At 49.3% G+C, this 21,097-nt stretch overlaps 1 protein-coding gene and 1 pseudogene across 1 annotated transcript; both read left to right on the top strand.

Moving 5' to 3' along the window:
• The first annotated feature begins 12,898 nt into the window (after nt 1–12,898).
• On the top strand, nt 12,899–17,771 carry LOC125538299 (annotated as a pseudogene).
• A 165-nt stretch (nt 17,772–17,936) lies between these two features.
• LOC125538298 lies at nt 17,937–20,764 on the top strand. Its single transcript, XM_048701564.1, has 2 exons — nt 17,937–18,796; nt 19,882–20,764. Exons 1-2 carry the CDS (start codon nt 17,937–17,939, stop codon nt 20,762–20,764), a joined length of 1,743 nt encoding a protein of 580 aa, XP_048557521.1.
• The last annotated feature ends 333 nt before the right edge of the window (nt 20,765–21,097 follow it).

The raw sequence follows: 21,097 nt of genomic DNA, 5'->3' as shown, positions 1-21,097 counted from the left end.
ATGATCTACCAACTCCTGGTAGTTGCGGAAACTTGCTACCATCAACTGCATACTCAACTCATCATTCAATCCTTCCAGAAACTTCTCCTGCTTGGTAGCATCCGTAGCAACGTCATCTGGGGCATAACGTGCTAACTTGCTGAAATCGTCAACATACTGGCCAACTGTCCTTCCTCCTTGGCGTAAGTTGCGAAACTCACGCTTCTTCATGGCCATAGCTCCTGCTGAAACATGTGCAGTGCAGAAAGCTTGCTGGAACTGATCCCATGTGACGGTGTCAACTGGGAAGGTGGCTGTGAAATTCTCCCACCATGCTGCCGCGGGTCCGTCAAGCTGATGTGCGGCAAACTTCACTTTCTCACCATCCGTGCATCCTGCAGTGGTCAACTCCCTTCCTATCTTGCGGAGCCAATCATCTGCTACTATCGGCTCGGTGCTACTATAAAACACCGGCGGATTTAGCCTAAGAAAACGGGCTAAGTGGTCAACAGGTGGTGGTGTTGGTGGTGGGTTGTTGTTGTTGTTGTTCTGCTGGTTCTGGACTAACATCTGCATCAATTGATTCTGCTGCTGGATCAACTGAGTGAGCTCCGGTGGAAATCCATTGTCACGTCTCGGAGGCATCTGAGGGTTTAGAAAAGATGAGAAATAAGAATAGAATGAGGTCTAAAGAGAAAACACTACCCCAATGCACATGAGCAAATCACACAAAATCACATCATTCAATCAAACAAGGGCTTACAATCGATCTAGCTATCGCAAAAGTGCTCGAACTATAGTGTTTACATGGGGGGAAAATACTACTAATAGTTGGTGGTCATCTAGAAATTTGAACTGGTGGAAGACTCCATGATATCTGCTCCAGCTTCGTCTTCAAAGTCGGGTTCACTTGGATCCAAATCGGTGTCGTCGATGATGATGTAATTATCCGGACATGTGATGTACTCGTCTTCCTCCTTGGATGCTAACTTCCTCTTGAGTTCTTCAATCTCCTGCTTAAGATCGACGTTGTGCCTTGCTAGAGCTACGATCTCGTCCATGTAGTCCTTGCGTGTAGCCTTCAGTTCTCCTTCTAGCTCGATGATCCTCACCTTTGCATTCTTCAACTCTATCATATCATTGCACATCTGGTTCTCGTGGCGTCGAATGTGTTGGTTTAACTCCTGGATGAATGCTGCAATGGATCTATCCTTCTTGGTGATGATTAACTCCCATTGTTCATCTCGGCATCCACAAATCTGGTAGATAGTGTCCTTGAGGTCTTCTTGATAAACTTCTCCAATGCGTCCTATGGTGATATGGGCTGCCATGCTCTTTCCTAGACTCCAAGTTGGGGCATTGAAAACACTATCTATGGGCTTCGTGATTGGCGCGAATGTCCTTCCCGGAACGTGAGCTTGAATCTTCCAGCGCTCCTCTTCAGGAAAAGTGGCGTTGAAGGTTCCCGTGAAACTTGGTAATCCAATATTCAGGTACTTGGTGACTTCCTTCAAGTGAAATCCAAAAGGCGTGCCTTCATCTGGTTGAGTGTACTTAATCTTCGCGTCCTTCATCCTAAAATAGTAGAAAAGATGAGGAGTTAGAAAATGAGGAGAGAATAGTGATCTATGGCTTTAACTTAGTGGTCGTGTCCTACAGTCAGCGTGTGCTCTGATACCATCTTTGTAGCGACCAGACCCGAATGGATCAAGTCTACTGTGCTCCGGTGTCATCCCTGGATCAGTAATGCTGACACCACACAGTACATCGAAGGATTTATAGTAGAGTTGCAATCACACACTTATTACATCGTTGTCTCCGAAGAGAACTTATTACAATAATATGGCTTAAGGCCATCTAGTGTCGATAACAGCGGAAGACTTGGAAGATAAATGGGTCCATCAACTCCAACGGCATCACTGAGTATAGAACCACGACCTAAAAGCACCTCAATCGCCGTCTGAAAAGTCTGCAACATTAACGTTGCAGCCCGAAATGGGTCAGCACATGGAATATGCTGGCAATATAACACATAGAGAGTAATGGAATGAAACAGCTATACTATATGCATATTTGGCTGGTGGAAAGCTCTATGGTTACTGTTTTGCGTAAAGCCAGTTTTTCCCTACTGCAAAGGAATAAATTTATTTAACTATCATGGTGGTTGTTAAACATTGAGAATGGTTGACAGCATTCTCAATCCCAATTAAAAATAATTAAAACCCAACAATATTAATTAGAAGTAACATGATGAGATTCACATGATATTCAAGTACTAGATACTCAAGATTGTCCATAACCGGGGACACGGCTAATCATGATTAGTTTATTACACTCTGCAGAGGTTTGCGCACTTTTCCCCACAAGACTCAATCGCCTCCGTTGGATTTCTCGCACTACTGGTGTTTGAGAAACGGATGACCGAGACATAGTCTTTCAGAAGCGCTAGCACCTTACGATGGAGTAGACCGTACCACCTACATCCCCTACATCTGCTAGTCTACCCCTATAAGAGTTCGCATGACTTAGTCAACTATGCCAGAGCCCATAATGGCTTGTGGCTGCACACGGAAGTATTTAGCATGAAAGATCTTATGATCCCTTTGAGCCTGGGTGGCGGTCCAAAATAAAACAGGCAAGTCCTGATAGACAGCAGGTGCCTCAATCCACCCAGATGTGTGTTTAAGTTGCCACCTTAGATAAACCCTTAAAATTATCAATCTCACATCTGTCATGGATATCACTCACCCAATCCACGTCTACTAGCATAGCATGGCATAAAAAGCAAACGTAGAAGTAACTCCCAAAGGTTTCATAATAAACAGGTAATGGGTACTACCTCAATCTACTTCCCATCCCACAATTTAATTAGATCCTAATCATGCAATGTGTGAGGATGGATCAAATGCAATAAAACTGGGTTGTAGAAAAGGTATGATCAAAGTGTTACTTGCCTTTGCTGATGATCCGCGAGTCCTAGAGATTCGAAGTAACAAGCGGCGCAATCCGGGTAATCTATCGCAGACAAACAACAAGCATACAATAAGTACTCATCTAATGCATAGGTAAAACTCGAAAAAGAGATCGAACCAGATAGTTCAACTTAAGAACTCCGGTTGCAAAGAAAGAAAAGAACCGAACAAAGAAACCGAAAACAAACGGCGGAAGAAAAACAACTCGGTTCTAACAAGTTGAAACTAGGTCAAATTTTACCGTAGCAAAAACTGGTTTAAGTTGATTAGACGGAACGGCGGTTTTGAAACGAAACTCCAGGTGCTTGAGTCACCTGATTCCGATAAACGGGCGAGAAGATAGACTAGAACGAAAATCGGATCTGAGATCGCGATCGCGGAATAAATCCGACGAGAAGAAAAAGAAGAACGGTTGAACGAACGGACGTTCGTTAACCTAGAAGAATCCGGTGATCACGTTCATTAGGACGAACGGTCCGGCGAATAGTCTCTGGGCAACTAAATCGGAAAAGAAAACGAATCCGATCTAGGGTTTTGGAAAAGAAAACCGATCGAAAAACCGATCTAGAAAACGAATCGGAAGAGAAGAAAAGAATCGGAACGATTTAGAAGAAAAACGATCTGAGGAAAAGAAGAGATGCGGCGCGGGGCTACCTCCAGCGAGGTATCCGGCGAGGCTCCAGCGTCGGCGAGCAAGGGCGGCGGCGGCACAAGGGGCGGCGGCGATGGTGGCGCAGGGCGGCGGCGGCTCTTGGGAGGCGCGGCGCGGCGGCTTAGGGTGAGGGGTGCGGTGGAGGCATGGGGCTTGGGGTTTGATTTGACGATTTAGAGGGGGGGTGTTGGGGTATTTATATTGGGGAGGGGAGGGGTTTGCTTGGGGGAGGGGGCAAGGAATAAGAGTAGGAGAAGGAAAAAGACAAGGAGAGGGAGATTGGAAAAAAAAAGGAAAACAGAGTCCCACTAGGACTCCTAGGCGGCGGCGGCTCCCTCCTGTGCCAGGCGCGCGGCGCGGCAAGGCCTGGCCGGCCGGCCTGCTGGCTGGGCTTGGCCCAAGGCGCACGGGATTTTTTTTTAAATCGGTTTCGTGCACGGAAAAACAAAAGAAAAGAGAACTAAACGAACTCCAAAACTGCTAAAGTAAATTTTCCCCGACTCCTAAAAATGAGTCGAACAAAATGAACTTTTCTCCGGGCCTAAAAATGCAATTTTTGAAAACTTGCATTTTTCCCTATCCAAACAAAAGGCAAAAAAACTCCGACAAAACCAATGATCCTCTTTTTCAAAATTTGAGAAAGCTCAAATATGAAAAAGACGAAATCTCCAACTCTCTCCGAGGGTCCTTGAGTTGCGTGAAATTTTCTTGGATCGAGCAAAATGCAAGAAAATATGATATGCGTGATGATCTAGTGTATAACATTCCAAATTGAAAATTTGGGATGTTACACTTCTTTCGAGAGAAACTCCTTCTCTAGAAATGATCCATTCTTAGCAACGAATGTCTTGCCTTCGGATCTGTGATAGAAGGTGTACCCAACAGTCTCCTTTGGGTATCCTATGAAGACACATTTCTCCGATTTGGGTTCGAGCTTATCAGGTTGAAGCTTTTTCACATAAGCATCGCAGCCCCAAACTTTAAGAAACGACAACTTTGGTTTCTTGCCAAACCATAGTTCATAAGGCGTCGTCTCAACGGATTTTGATGGTGCCCTATTTAACGTGAATGCGGCCGTCTCTAAAGCATAACCCCAAAACGATAGCGATAAATCAGTAAGATACATCATAGATCGCACCATATCTAGTAAAGTACGATTACGACGTTCGGACACACCATTACGCTGTGGTGTTCCGGGTGGCGTGAGTTGCGAAACTATTCCACAATTTTTCAAATGTACACCAAACTCGTAACTCAAATATTCTCCTCCACGATCAGATCGTAGAAACTTTATTTCTTGTTACGATGATTTTCAACTTCACTCTGAAATTCTTTGAACTTTTCAAATGTTTCAGACTTATGTTTCATTAAGTAGATATATCCATATCTGCTTAAATCATCTGTGAAGGTGAGAAAATAACGATATCCGCCACGAGCCTCAATATTCATTGGACCACATACATCGGTATGTATGATTTCCAACAAATCTGTTGCTCTCTCCATAGTACCGGAGAACGGTGTTTTAGTCATCTTGCCCATGAGGCACGGTTCGCAAGTACCAAGTGATTCATAATCAAGTGGTTCCAAAAGCCCATCAGTATGGAGTTTCTTCATGCGCTTTACACCGATATGACCTAAACGGCAGTGCCACAAATAAGTTGCACTATCATTATCAACTCTGCATCTTTTGGCTTCAACATTATGAATATGTGTGTTACTACTATCGAGATTCATCAAAAATAGACCACTCTTCAAAGGTGCATGACCATAAAAGATATTACTCATATAAATAGAACAACCATTATTCTCTGATTTAAATGAATAACCGTCTCGCATCAAACAAGATCCAGATATAATGTTCATGCTTAACGCTGGCACCAAATAACAGTTATTTAGGTCTAATATTAAGCCCGAAGGTAGATGTAGAGGTAGCGTGCCGACCGCGATCAAATCGACTTTGGAACCGTTTCCCACGCGCATCGTCACCTCGTCCTTCGCCAGTGTTCGCTTAATCCGTAGTCCCTGTTTCGAGTTGCAAATATTAGCAACAGAACCAGTATCAAATACCCAGGTGCTACTGCGAGCTCTAGTAAGGTACACATCAATAACATGTATATCACATATACCTTTGTTCACCTTGCCATCCTTCTTATCCGCCAAATACTTGGGGCAGTTCCGCTTCCAGTGACCAGTCTGCTTGCAGTAGAACCACTCAGTTTCAGGCTTAGGTCCAGACTTGGGTTTCTTCTCCTGAGCAGCAACTTGCTTGCCGTTCTTCTTGAAGTTCCCCTTCTTCTTCCCTTTGCCCTTTTTCTTGAAACTAGTGGTCTTGTTAACCATCAACACTTGATGCTCCTTCTTGATTTCTACCTCCGCAGCTTTCAGCATTGCGAAGAGCTCGGGAATAGTCTTGTTCATCCCTTGCATATTATAGTTCATCACAAAGCTCTTGTAGCTTGGTGGCAGTGATTGGAGAATTCTGTCAATGACGCAATCATCTGGAAGATTAACTCCCATCTGAATCAAGTGATTATTATACCCAGACATTTTGAGTATATGCTCACTGACAGAACTGTTCTCCTCCATTTTGCAGCTATAGAACTTATTGGAGACTTCATATCTCTCAATCCGGGCATTTGCTTGAAATATTAACTTCAACTCCTGGAACATCTCATATGCTCCATGACGTTCAAAACGTCGTTGAAGTCCCGATTCTAAGCCGTAAAGCATGGCACACTGAACTATCGAGTAGTCATCAGCTTTGCTCTGCCAGATGTTCATAACATCTGGCGTTGCTCTAGCAGCAGGCCTGGCACCCAGCGGTGCTTCTGGGACGTAATTCTTCTAAGCAGCAATGAGGATAATCCTCAAGTTACGGACCCAGTCCGTGTAATTGCTACCATCATCTTTCAACTTTGCTTTCTCAAGGAACGCATTAAAATTCAACGGAACAACAGCACGAGCCATCTATCTACAATCAACATAAACAAGCAAGATACTATCAGGTACTAAGTTCATGATAAGTTTAAGTTCAATTAATCAAATTACTTAAGAACTCCCACTTAGATAGACATCCCTCTAATCCTCTAAGTGATCACGTGATCCAAATCAACTAAACCATAACCGATCATCACGTGAGATGGAGTAGTTTTCAATCGTGAACATTGTTATGTTGATCATATCTACTATATGATTCACGCTCGACCTTTAGGTCTCCGTGTTCCGAGGCCATATCTGCATATGCTAGGCTCGTCAAGTTTAACCTGAGTATTCTGCGTGTGCAAAAACTGGCTTGCACCCGTTGTAGATGGACGTAGAGCTTATCACACCCGATCATCACGTGGTGTCTGGGCACGACGAACTTTGGCAACGGTGCATACTCAGGGAGAACACTTCTTGATAATTTAGTGAGAGATCATCTTATAATGCTACCGTCAATCAAAGCAAGATAAGATGCATAAAAAGATAAACATCACATGCAATCAATATAACTGATATGATATGGCCATCATCATCTTGTGCTTGTGATCTCCATCTCCGAAGCACCGTCATGATCACCATCGTCATCGGCGCGACACCTTGATCTCCATCGTAGCATCGTTGTCGTCTCGCCAATCTTATGCTTCCACGACTATCGCTACCGCTTAGTGATAAAGTAAAGCATTACAGCGCGATTGCATTGCATACAATAAAGCGACAACCATATAGCTCCTGCCAGTTGCCGATAACTCGGTTACAAAACATGATCATCTCATACAATAAAATTCAGCATCATGTCTTGACCATATCACATCATAGCATGCCCTGCAAAAACAAGTTAGACGTCCTCTACTTTGTTGTTGCAAGTTTTACGTGGCTGCTACGGGCTTAAGCAAGAACCAATCTCACCTACGCATCAAAACCACAATGATAGTTTGTCAAGTTGGTGCTGTTTTAACCTTCGCAAGGACCGGGCATAGCCACACTCAGTTCAACTAAAGTTGGAGAAACTATCACCCGCAAACCACCTATGTGCAAAGCACGTCGGGAGAACCGGTCTCGCGTAAGCGTACGCGTAATGTTGGTCCGGGCCACTTCATCCAACAATACCGCCGATCCAAAGTATGACATGCTGGTAAGCAGTATGACTTATATCGCCCACAACTCACTTGTGTTCTACTCGTGCATATAACATCAAACCATAAAACCTAGGCTCGGATGCCACTGTTGGGGAACGTAGTAATTTGAAAAAATTTCCTACGCACACGCAAGATCATGGTGATGCATAGCAACGAGAGGGGAGAGTGTTGTCCACGTACCCTTGTAGATCAACTGACGCTCCCCGGGCTCCGATCCAGCAAAGCGTCGGGGAAGAGTTCCGTCAGCACGACGGCGTGGTGACGATCTTGATGTTCTACCGACACAGGGCTTCGCCTAAGCACTACAACGATATGATCGAGGTGGAATATGGTGGCAGGGGGCACCGCACACGGCTAAGGAACGATCACGTTGATCAATTGTGTGTTCTAGGGTGCCCCCTGCCCCTGTATATAAAGGAGCAAGGGGGAGGCCGGCCGGCCCTATGGGGCGCGCCAAGGGGAGGGGGAGTCCTCCTCCTAGTGGGAGTAGGACTCCCCTTTCCTAGTCCAACTAGGAGACTTGAGGGGGAAGGAAAGAGAGGGAGAGGGAGAGGGAAAGGGGCCCCCCCTCCTAGTCCAATTCGGACTCCCCATGAAGGGGGGGGCGCCACCTCTTGGGCTTCTGCCCTCTCTCTCCCCTCAGTCCCAATAAGGCCCATTACTTCCCCGGGGGGTTCCGGTAACCCCTCCGGCACTCCGGTTTTATCCGAAATCACCCGGAACGCTTCCGGTGTCCGAATATAGTCATCCAATATATCAATCTTTATGTCTCGACCATTTCGAGACTCCTCGTCATGTCCGTGATCACATCCGGGACTCCGAACTAACTTCGGTACATCAAAATGCATAAACTCATAATAACTGTCATCATAACGTTAAGCGTGCGGACCCTACGGTTCGAGAATAATGTAGACATGACTGTGACATATCTCCGGTCAATAACCAATAGCGGGACCTGGATGCCCATATTGGCTCCTACATATTCTAGGAAGATCTTTATCGGTCAGACCGCATAACAACATACGTTGTTCCCTTTGTCATCGGTATGTTACTTGCCCGAGATTCGATCGTCGGTATCCAATACCTAGTTCAATATCGTTACCGGCAAGTCTCTTTACTCGTTCCGTAATACATCATCTCACAACTAACTCATTAGTTGCAATGCTTGCAAGGCTTATGTGATGTGCATTACCGAGAGGGCCCAGAGATTACCTCTCCGACGATCGGAGTGACAAATCCTAATCTCGAAATACGTCAACCCAACATGTACCTTTGGAGACACCTGTAGAGCACCTTTATAATCACCCAGTTACGTTGTGACGTTTGGTAGCACACAAAGTGTTCCTCCGGCAACGGGAGTTGCATAATCTCATAGTCATAGGAACATGTATAAGTCATGAAGAAAGCAATAGCAACATACTAAACGATCGGGTGCTAAGCTAATGGAATGGGTCATGTCAATTAGATCATTCACCTAATGATGTGATCCCGTTAATCAAATAACAACTCTTGTCCATGGTTAGGAAACATAACCATCTTTGATTAACGAGCTAGTCAAGTAGAGGCATACTAGTGACACTCTGTTTGCCTATGTATTCACACACATGTATTATGTTTCCGGTTAATACAATTTTAGCATGAATAATAAACATTTATCATGAAATAAGGAAATAAATAATAACTTTATTATTGCCTCTAGGGCATATTTCCTTCATTCTCTTGGTTCGCGCCGAGGGGCCGCGCGTCTTGGTGCCAAGGCGCCGTCTTGGTGCAGAGGTGGCGGAGGCGCTCCGTGGGCTACATCACCCGCAGCTGGTGGTGGGTGAGGCAGCGAGAGGGACGGTGCGGGAGAGCCCCCAGCGGCGCTGACGAGCTCGGCGATGCGGTCCAACCAGTCCTCGTAGAGGTCGTCGACCGGGCGGTAGCGCAGGAGCTCGCGTTCCATGAGCAGCGCGGCCTGCGCATCCATAGGCGCGCGTCGAGCGTGAGACGATGAGCCAGCCAGCGTCAGCGACGGGGTGCAGCGAGGATGCTTGCTGCTCGTTTCCCGCGGGGCCAGTGGCGGCGTTGGCGGTGGCTGACAGAGGACGACGGGGAGGCCCGCCGACAGGGGCTGTCTGAGCGAAACGGGCGGCGAGGGCGGCCCGACGCTCGGCGCGGACTCGACGTGCGTCTGCCATGGACGCGGTGGGGCAGCGGAGCGTGGACCGACGGAAGGAAAGCTTCAACGCACCCTACCTGGCACGCCAAATGTCTGATCACGGGTTTCGGAAAAACCCTTGAGGTTCGAACACTGGGGTGTGCACGAAGATCTCTCGCCCCTAGCTCACGCTCTCACCGCAATCTCAAAGCTCAGCTCGGCGAACCCGAAGAACAAGGGACACAAGAGTTTATACCGGTTCAGGCCACCGATGTGGTGTAATACCCTACTCCAGTGTGGTGTGGTGGATTGCCTTGTAGGCTGAAGATGAACAAGAACAAAGGAAGAACACCCTCCTGAGGAGAGGTGTTCTTGAGCTCGGTGAGCTGGTGTGTGTGAGGATGGAATGGATCCGATCCAAAATGAGTTACCTTCTACGGTGGTGGCTAGTCCTATTTATAGAGGCTCTGATTCTCTTCCCAAATGTTAGGCGGGAAGGGATCCCACAACGGCCAATTTGAAGGGGGACAGCTAGTACAAGCTATCCTGACAAAAGGTGGTCTTCGACTGTCAAAGGCTCTGGTGGTGACGCCGTCATGGGCTCCGCGATGAACTTCGTCCTGCCGTCCTACTAGTCTCGGTCTCGTTGCACCGATATGGAAATCTTTGCCTGATGCCTCGGGACTCCTCGCCTACTCCTGCTCCTTTAGCACTGAAGAGGAAACCAGTACTCTGCACCCACTGGCGCCCGCCTGGTGCCCGCCTGCCTTGGTCGTCATGGCTCACGTCACGTGAACCTCACGAGGTGCCCCCGCCTTGATCTCTCTACTCCTCGCGAGTCGGCCTAGTGAGGTCGTCCTTGAGGAGGTCTTGTGTCGTCTGCCTCACGAGGGTCGACCCCTCGTGAGGGTCTTGAGTGTTTGCTGGTGAAGATGGGCCATACAGGGCCGCTGGTGGAGCCACGCCATGGGCCGTAGGCAGGCAAGTCTGGGGACCCCCATTCCCAGAACGCCGACAGCGGTTGACCATGAGATCTAACCCTTTGACTTTCCATGGACGGGCTTTGACCACTGGACCTTTCCACCCAGTTGTGTTAGGTCAGCCCATAGGAACACCTGGGGCAACTTCCGGGCCAAACCCACAGCAAGATCCCCTTCATATAGACCCGACGCGTCCGTTTCCCCCTCCAGGTGCCGGCGGCGGCGCCGTCCGTGAGAGGGGCCACACCCTGGAGACGCGTGCCGCCTCTTCTGACATGCCATCACACCACCCCGCATGTATGAGGGCCCAGTGTGACGCTCCGATGGCATTGCTACCCCTAGGGCCCCCGTCCCGCCTAACCCTGGAGCGGTAGACCCCGAGATCTAGCCCTTTGACTTTCCACGGACGGGCTTTGACCGGTGGACCTTTCCACCCGGTTGTGTTAGGTCAGCCCATAGGAACACGTGGGAGCAACATCCGGGCCAAACCCACAGCAAGATCCCCTCCGTGTAGACCTGACGCGGCCGTTTCCCCCCTCCAGGTGTCGGCGGCGACGCCGTCCGTGAGGGGGGCCACACCCCGGAGACGCGTGCCGCCTCTTCAGACATGCCACCACACCTCTGCATGTATGAGGACCCGGTGCGACGCTCCGGTGGCATTGCTACTCCCTGGCCCCCGTCCCGCCTAACACTGGAGTGGTTGACCACGAGATCTAGCCCTTTGACTTTCACGGGCAGGCTTTGAGCGGTGGACCTATCCATCCGGTTGTGTTATGTCAGCGCATAGGAACACGTGGGAGCAACATCCGGGCCAAACCCACAGTAAGATCCCCTCCTTGTAGACCCGACGTGTCCCTTTCCCCCCTCTAGGTGTCGGCGGCGGCGCCGTTCGTGAGGGGCGCTACACCCCGGAGATGCGTGCCGCCTCTTCAGACATGCCACCACACCACCCGGCATGAATGAGTGCCTGGTGCGATGCTCCGGTGGCATTGCTACCCCGAGGGCCCCCGTCCCGCCTAACCCTGGAGCGGTTGACCACGAGATCTAGCCTTTTGATTTTTCCACGAATGGGCTCTGACCAGTGGACCTCTCCACCCGGCCCGGTTGTGTTAGGTCAGCCCATAGGAACACGTGGGAGCAACATTCAAGCCAAACCCACAGCAAGATCCCCTCCGTGTAGACCCGATGCGTCCGTTTCGCCCCTCCAGGTGACGGCGGCGGCGCCATCCGTGAGGAGGGCCACACCCCGAAAATGCGTGCCGCCTCTTCAGACTTGCGACCACACCACCCGGTTGTGGTAGGTCATCCCATATATAGAAACACTTGGGAGCAACGTCCCCTCCGCATAGACCCGATGCAGCTGTTTCCCCCCTCTAGGTGCCGGTCGGCGGCGGCACAGTCTGTGAGGGGGGTCACACCCCTCCGTATAGAATCGAAAAATAATGTATGTATGCTTATATTAACACATGCTCCATGTAAGTTGGTCAAATAATAATACGTAAAAAAACATAAAAATTATATATGAAATGCAAAAAAAATATCGGCATAGCTGCGGCCAGGGGCAGATGGACGGCGCGCCGTGGATCGATGACGTGTCATCTATGCCGTCGGCATAGGTCTTGGTCGGTGCGCTTTGGATCGATGACGTGGCACCCCTATGTATGCCGACGGCCGCCCGTCTCCGCCGTTGGCATAGATCAGACGCCGTTAGCTGCCTGTCACGAGCGGGGTCGCCGGCCACGCAGCTATCCCGACGGCAACTGTAGGCGTAGCCTGGGCTAAGACGACGGCTTTTCTGTGCCGACGGGGGCCGTCGGCATAGCTGGGGATAGCCCGACGGCCAGTTTAGGCCGACGGCCTAGACCCGGTTGTCGGCATAGCCTGGAGTAGACTGGAGTTAATACCATGTTCATTCTTGAGCCAGAGTCACAATCTCCGCAACATGTATCTTCATCACAGATTTGCGAATGGTTTTTCAACAGAGAAAAAAGAAGTTGCGAAGCACGAAGACTTTCCCTTCAACAGACATCAAAACCCTTCATGTTGCACAACCCACAATGCAGCTGAATTACAACGCGCTCATGACCTGCATTGTGAGGCTACGATGCATTTACTTATACAACTATTTTTTACTCTGCAAGATTCACCAGTGCGAAAGTCTGGCTAGTGTCATCAATCCGAACTGGTGGATCCGAACTGCTGGAGCAGGAATCAGGGCATGTACAATGGAGGCAGCACCTAGGTGCTGCCCCATGCCTCCACGAGTGCAAAAACTGGGGAGGATCATGGTTTCATCTAGCAGCTGCCCAATGTGTGGTCCCAAGCTACCATCATTGATGAGCTCCATTTTCATTTCTCTCCTCAGCAGTTTTACCCATTGTAGGAATAGTAGAAGCGGCACATCACACTGGTTTGCTTTTCCCTCTCTTTTCCTACCATTCTTGGCGAGGAGACTAGTTCTTCTGGAAGAGACCGCTTTGGCCTGCAAGCAGCATGCTGGACCATCTGAAACTACGTGTATAGCTGGGGCATCACTCCACGGTGGAGCATTGGCCATGCCATCAGTAGCTCGGCTAACAATCTGCTACAGCGCCAGTGCGGTCGTCTGTCGCTGTCATGCGCTTCTGGCAATCAGTGTTTTTATTCTAAATTATAATAGAAACTCTCATTGAAACCACCGTTGTATTATTGGCAGCTACTGTCGATTCCGAACCGGCACTTCTCATAGTTTTCTTCCCTGCCAATCTTTTCCACCTCTGCAAAGAATGCGCATGCTGTTCTAAAAAAAAGAATGCGCATGGTGGCAGTGCACCTGTCAAGCGTGTTTAGCGATCTCAGAGAGCTATTTCAGGGTAACAGCACACCGGGACTGAGCTCGCTTCCGTGCCGGAGGAGAGCAAGTCGGGGCAGATTGCTTCAATTACGGAGGAGAGCACCAACGGCTTCATGAATGCCTTGCCGCCGCCCAACTCCTACCGCGATTCAATCTGGAGCGTCAGCATTGTCTGCCCCAAGTGGCGCATCAGATCGGCTCTTTCCTCCCAGTCCGGTCAGAGTGGATCCAACTACGACTCCAGCAGCTCCGGTGCCTCGAGGTCTAACAACTCCAGCTACTCCTCCAACACGGCATCCGTCGGCTCAGCGGACTTGGGTACCAGGGAGCTCACGAAGATTGCTCGCAGAATGATCAGCGACGGTTACACCCAGCGCATGGTACGGGCATTCCACACCGTTCCAGCTCCAACATAGATCTGAGCATTGGCCCCAAGAAATGGTCAAGAGGTGGATGGTCTCCAGTATCGACCAAGAGTTGATTGCCACCCGCAGCTGCGCGCCAGCGGCCGCACGGTTTGCCATAGCGAGCGTCTCAGCGATGCTCGTCTTTGTCGATGCCATCGCCCAGGTTCACAGGGAGGAGAATTTACAAGCCAGGCTACAAATGTATATGTGCGTCTGCAGCGCATCTGCCATGTTTATGATGCACGCAGCCTCTTCGGGTATTTTCAACAAGATATGCGGCAGACTGGAACCATCAAACACGCGCCATCTCGTCCCTCCCGAGTCGCCCCGTGCGGCGGCTGGGAGGCCCCATATCCCGTCGCCCCCGACTCCCCCTCTCGTCGTCCCCCTCCTCGCCGCCGCCCGAGGGCGCGGCCAGGCAAAGCCTTGCCGTCGCCAGCGGCGGCGGGGACTAGGTGCCCTCCCGCTCGTGAGGAGCTGGCACGGGCCGGCGCCCCTGGGCCGGAGCGTGGCGTGCGACCGGACGTCACGACGGGGGCTGGCGGCGCTCCGGCGATTCCATTCCCCAGGGCAGGCGGCTTCAAGATCTGGAGCGCCACGGTCTCCATGGCGGCGGCGGCGTGACTAGATTGGCGGCGGCGCGGCCGGATCTGGGCTCGGGCGTGAGCTTGGTGTCCGGGTCATGGTCGGCGCGATGGATAGTGCGACATGTCGGCAGCTGGACGGATCTGCGGGATTCCATCTGTGTCTGATCCTTGACAACCCAGGCAACTCTGAGGGATACCCTAGATCTCCATGGGATCGAGAGATGACGGTGCTCTTGCACCGTAGTCCCTCTTCAGGTCATCGTTTTGGAGTTTGCTACGGTCGAAGGAACCAGCGAGGCCGGCGGCGTACGTTCGGTGGCGCAACTGCCGATGAAAATCACGCCGACTACGGTCATGGCGGACGATGGCGGCGTCTTTGATGTCGTTTCCTTGTCGAGGCATCGTTGTTGCAGTTGGGGTCATCAGGCTCGCGATGCTTCGGGGGAAACCCAAGATCTGGTCTCCCGGATCGGACGATGATAGCGTTCTTAGTAGCGCTTTCCCTCATGGGGGCATCGTTTTGGAGCAAGTGATGGCTGGAGGAGACAAGAGGAGGAGCGGTGCTTCATCACACACATTGATGGTGTCGGATCTCGATGGCATGGCGCTCTGGAGATTAGGCGTCTGATGTGCGATGATGGACTCAGCGCAGGAGGTCGACACTGTCTGGCATCGTGGTGGCGTCGGCGGCAGCTAGATCGGGCAACGTTCATGCAGCAGTACAGCTCTGAAGATGGATTGGTGGCAGGTGGCTGCGGCGGCCTCATATCCGGCAGGCGTCCTGGTTGAGGAGCATGCCGGACTGGTGGGTGCCCATACCCGGCAGCCGTCCTGGTTGGGACCTCAGGTCTTAAATGTTAGGTTTGGCTGCGAGGTCTGTTTGGTATTAGGCCCAGACTATCAGCATCCCTTCATCAATTGGATAGGAGTAGCGACACTTTTGTTGCCTAACGGTGGCTTCAGTCTTACTATTGTATGACTTTGTAAGGTTTTGTGTGAATAATTAATAAAATGGCTGCATGCATTGTCCAGATGCAGAGGCCGGGGATCCTCCTTCATTTTTTAAAAAAAATGCAGCAGACTGGAGAGCCAAGAGAACAGGTTAATCGAGTCGATATGTGACACGATGGTGTGGCTGAGGCAGACACTCATGGAGGACGTTAACTCGTGGGCCACCGAGATTCCGCGAGGAAGAGGCGAGGTTCATAAAAACACCCGTATGGTGGTGGATTACCTAACACTGATGAAGAAAGCACATGCTTTGGCGCAGAAGAACTCCACACAGAGCTACAACACAAAAAAGCTTCGACAACTGATAGATTACACCATCGATAATCTGAACAATTTGCTTCTGCGAAAATCAGAGTTGTGCTCGGATCCAAGCCTCAGGTATTTGTTCCTGCTCAACAATTCATATTTCCTAGCGCAAACGGTGTCTGAGACATCGGTATCCTTAAATCATGAGTTGTCGGGTGGACACCAAAGAGGACTTAAACTGAATCCTGAATGTGAGCAGTACATGGATAGCTATCTCGATGTTTCTTGGGGCCATGCGTTGTCCTTTATACCAAAATCAAATTTTCACGGACCACTTCGCCGTTGGATCCACACGACTTCAATGGCTAAATTTCAGCCGGCGTTTGATAATATGTACCAGGCTTAGAAATTCTGGAAGGTTCCGGATCCCAGCCTCCGATCCTTTCTGCGGGAAACTATCACCAACAGAGTCATTTCAGCTTAGAATGACTACCTCAAGGAATATCCAGAGCTAGAAAAGAGAGTGTTTTTTCATAGCTCGAGCTCCATGTGACCTCCTATCTAGACCATTGAGTCCCATCGAGATACGTGCAAGAAACTGACATGTAAACAGTGCATCAGCAAGATGCATGCACTCAAATTTGTTTGACGGTCACTAATCTCCTCGCACCAATTGTGGCCGGCATCTCGACAAGTCATGTCCGCTACAGTGTCACATGCGCATGCATGCACGGTGCTGAAGCAATAAAGAAAAGTTAGAGAGAGTGTCTTGCATGCAGATGTCATTGTCTTGTATGGAAATGTGAGCTGAGAGAGTAAGGCGTCTACTTTTCTAGATTTGAAATCATTTTTACACAAAGCTGTATGCACTACAAGTAATTCAGTCTACCAAAATTGCATACGGTTCACAGAAGATCCAACTGAAAATCCATTTTGACTTTTCTACCTTTCTTTGTGTCACTGGCTATCTCCAATTCTCCATCACGTGCTTGTATAGTGCGTTGCATCAACACAATCTCTCTTGCACCGCATCAACACATCTCTCTCCTACTATTTCTTCCCCTCTCTACTGGAGACTCTCACGTGTCCACAGTGATCGTCCCTAGCAAAAGTCAGCTCACTCTCTCACTCTCTCTCTCTCCCTTTCACGTCCTCCTGCGGGTTGAATAGGATATTATGGCAGCTGATAAGACGGCACAAAGGGAAGTGTGAGGGGCGACCGAGAGACACGAGTCGAACAGGTTTCATATGATGCCAGAAATAGGAGGACCCACATGGACTAGCATGCAGGCCTAGCATGCTTAGTTACTGCTTATCAGGACAGGACCGGGCCTGCAAATGACAGCTCCACGCTCCTGATGCTCCTTTCTAGCGCACATCTCGAAGCAAACAAACGGTCTAGATAGGAGGGACCGTGGAGCTCGAGCTAGGAAGAAACTTTGCGGCTAGAAATGGCGGAAGCAGTGGTCCTCAAGTCATGGAGGAGATGTTGGGAGAGCTGTTTGAAGCCCCAAAGGTAAGGCCACCTACAAGAAGATCTTCTGTCCCGTCCAACGCATAACGCAGTCCTCTCCTCCACTTGGAGACAGAGTTTGTCTCTAAAAAAACCTGGAGAGCATTGCTCAAGGAAAAAAAAACTTCAGACGAAGTAGACCATATGGCAAATTGACAGCCGCTGTCCCGGAAGTAGCTCGGCCTCGCCGCTAAGCTCAACTCAGCGGAGCGGCAGCTCGATCCGTTCGCCCAGGAGCTCGCCACGCCGTGGGCTTTGACCACCGTTTCATCGACGGCGGGTGGGGCTGAAGGAGATGCACCAGGCGTAATGCTAAGTGCTAACAGCTGCTAGTAGTCGCTGTCATGCGGTCCCGACACTCGGTGTTTTGTAATAAATTATAATGGAAACTCCCATCGAAATTATCGCCACATCATCGGCCATTAGTGTTGATTCCGGGCCGGCACTTCTCATAGTTTGCTCCCCTCCCAATCTTTTCGAGCTTTACAAAGTAGCAGCATGGCGGACCACGTGTATACTAGTCTCAGGGTCCTATTACAAAGTAGCAGCACAGACACGGAGGGGCAGCTTGCTTCCGTGCCAGAGGAGAGCCGAGAGCTATTCCAAGGTAGCAGCACGCCGTCGCGGCTTGCCTCCGTTCCGGAGGAGAGCACCACCGGCTTCACGGATGCCTTCGGCCCGCCGCCCAACTCCTACCGTGACTCAATCCGGAGCGTCAGCGTCGTCTGCTCCGACTGGCGCATCAGATCGACGTTCTCCCGTCAGAGCGGATCCAGCGACTCTGGTGCCTCGAGGTCGAGGTCCAACACCTCCGGCTCCTCCAACTCAGTGTCCGTCGGCGCAGCGGACATGGGTACCATCAAGCTCACGAAGATTGCTCAGAGAATGATCAGCGACGGCTACACGGAACGCATGGTACAAGCATTCCACACCGTATCTCTCGCGCAAACATTTGGCAAGGATCCTTCGCTGAGGAATTGGTTCGCCGAGCTGGACGTCGACTGGGTTCTCGATATATGCCTGCAGCTCCATCTGCAAGAGGCATCCACGTACTCGCTCCAAGAATTGGTCGAGAGGTGGATCCGAGCTCTCACCATAATTATTGCCACTTTATCGACCAAAAGCTGGTCACAAGTCACAACCGTCAGCAACACCCCAGCGGCCACACGGTTTGCCACAGTGAGCGTCTCAACAATGCTCGTCTTTGTCGTTGCCATCATTCAGGACCTCCAGGTTAACAGGGAGAAGCTACTAGCCATGCTACAAATGTATATCTGCTTGTGCAGTGCATCAGATGCCATGTCCACAACAGGCCCGGCCCATAGGCCGGGCAAACGGGGCGCCCGCCCTGGGCCCCCGTATGGCAGGGGCCCCGCCCAGGTACTATTTCCTCTCTATAGCATGTAGAAGCCCAGAAAAACGAGAGTAAAGAGGCCCGTTCGGCATCGATCGTTCCCATGCTCGTCGACTCCTCTTCCTCGAATCCCAGAGTCCCACGACAGCGCCGCCGTTCCCGTCTCTGATTCCAAGGTCACAACCGGCCATTAATGGAGACTAAAGGCGCAAATCCGCTCCCCAAGCTGCTATGTTTCCTTCCTCAATGCTCTGCTCATTCCTCATCAGCTAGACATTGGAGACTTGGAAACGGTATTGTGTTGTTCTTCTCTTCCTTCCCATAATCTCGTTCCTTTATTAAATAGCTCCGCCACCTGACGAATCCACATTTGCTCTGCTCTTCAAACTCTGGATCTAAGTGTCCGGAGATTAGGCGTACTTGAAAAGGGGGATTATTCAGTTCATGGTGTCGGGTTCTCGTTCGTGCTGACTACAACCTGAGGATCTGCTGATCTGGCCATGTACATCCACATCAATCCATATTCAGGTATTTTTGCTCCATGTGTTAATCATTTGTATGCTGCTTGTTCCTGTTTAGTGACATGTCCTCTAGAAAGTATTTATCTAGTACTAACAAAATGAAGATAAAAAGCAGATAGATGAATAGGTAAAATCCCTAAAAGGATCAATTGATAAATTTTACAGAGATGGTAGTTCTTCTAGAGCTCCCCTGGAATTGGTTATCATAATGTTGAAGAGCAACCAACTGAGAATACTGATGCTGATGCTGATGATATGAACGAGGGTGATAATAATTCTATTAAGCATGAAAACGTAGCTCATTTGCCAAATTACAAACCACCGAGTGTTGATGAACCACAACCATTTACTGTTGATATTTTTTATCCAGGACACTGGGACAATCTTGATGATAAGACTAGGGATATTTTAGTTCAAAAGGATCCCGTAAGAAATATTGTAGTTCACTTGATCGATGAATAAATTGTAATGTCAGTTTCGAATACAGATTAAGATCATCAGGCTATGTTATATACTGGATATTTACTTTGCTTTTGAAATAGAAAAATCAAGCTTTTGAGTAAACCAGGGCCCCTTCTTGTTGTCTTGCCCCTGGGCCCCGTATATCTATGGGCCGGCCCTGGTCCACAATGCACGCGGTCTCTAATTGGGATGCCCAAAGCATTTTCAAGGAGATAGGCGACACACTAGAGGGCGAAGTGGGCAAGTTAATGGAGTCCATATGCAAAACGATGAAGCTGCTGCTGAGGTGGACACTCATGGAGGACATTAACTCTTGGGCCACCGAGATTCTGGGAGGAGGAGGCGAAGTTCACAAGAACATCCGGTTGATGGTGGATTATGTAGTGTTGATGAGGAAAGCACGTGCTTGGACGCAGTTGAACACCACACATAGACACAGCACAGAAAATTTTGAAGATATGATAAATCACGCGACCAATTATTTGGAAAATTTGCTTCGAAAATCGGAGCTGTGCTCAGATCCAAGCCTCAGGTATTTGTTCCTGCTCAACAATTCATATTTCATAGGTGATGTGGTGTCTGAGAAACCTGTATCTTTTAATCCTGAGCTGTGGCGTGGACACCAAAGTGGACTTAAACTTACCCCTGAATGTGAGAAATACTTGGATAGCTATCTCGATGTTTCTTGGGAGCGTGTGGTGTCCTATATACCTAAATCGAATTTTCATGGACCGCTCCGTCGTTGGATCAACACCACTTCGCTGGCTAAATTCCATTCAGCATTTGATAACACGTACCAGGCTCAGAAATTCTGGAAGGTGCCGGAACCTCGTCTCCGGTCCTTACTGCAGGAAACTATAATCAAGAGAGTCATTTCAGCTTACAACAACTACCTGAAGGAGCATCCAGAGCTGGAAAAATCCGTTAGTGGCAGAAGCAATTGTCCCAAAGTCATGGAGGAGATGTTGGGAGACCTGTTTGAAGGATGAATACTACTGGAGACATCGACCAAAATCACCCAACATATAAGAGTATAGAGTTCATGTTTCATCATTGTATTTGGAAAGAAAGTCCTTTAAAAATGAAGTTATATTCTGAATTCCGTTGTAGCCTAAGTGTCTTTGTATTTGATTTCGTGATTCCATGCAAAATACTTATGATTATATAACATTTTATGTAAGATTTGTTTTCATCCACTTCAGTGGAACTTGAGCTTGCAGTTGCCAGGGTCACTCTGGAAGTCAAAGTTGCACCCTAAAGAATAGGGAAATTTCACCCCAAAAAATAGTTATATTATTTTCTATGTGGTTGCCCTATTTCTG

This window comes from Triticum urartu, chromosome 2 (genome assembly GCF_003073215.2).
Source record: "Triticum urartu cultivar G1812 chromosome 2, Tu2.1, whole genome shotgun sequence".
Taxonomy (NCBI): Eukaryota; Viridiplantae; Streptophyta; class Magnoliopsida; order Poales; family Poaceae; genus Triticum; species Triticum urartu.
This window is presented reverse-complemented; position numbering and strand designations above follow the sequence as displayed.

Coding starts and splice junctions, on each gene's coding strand:
- LOC125538298 (XM_048701564.1), top strand. CDS start 17,937: ATGGCGGACCACGTGTATACTAGTCTCAGGGTCCTATTACAAAGTAGC. Junction 18,797..19,881: donor GGCGCCCGCCCTGGGCCCCC/GTATGGCAGGGG, acceptor TGAGTAAACCAG/GGCCCCTTCTTGTTGTCTTG.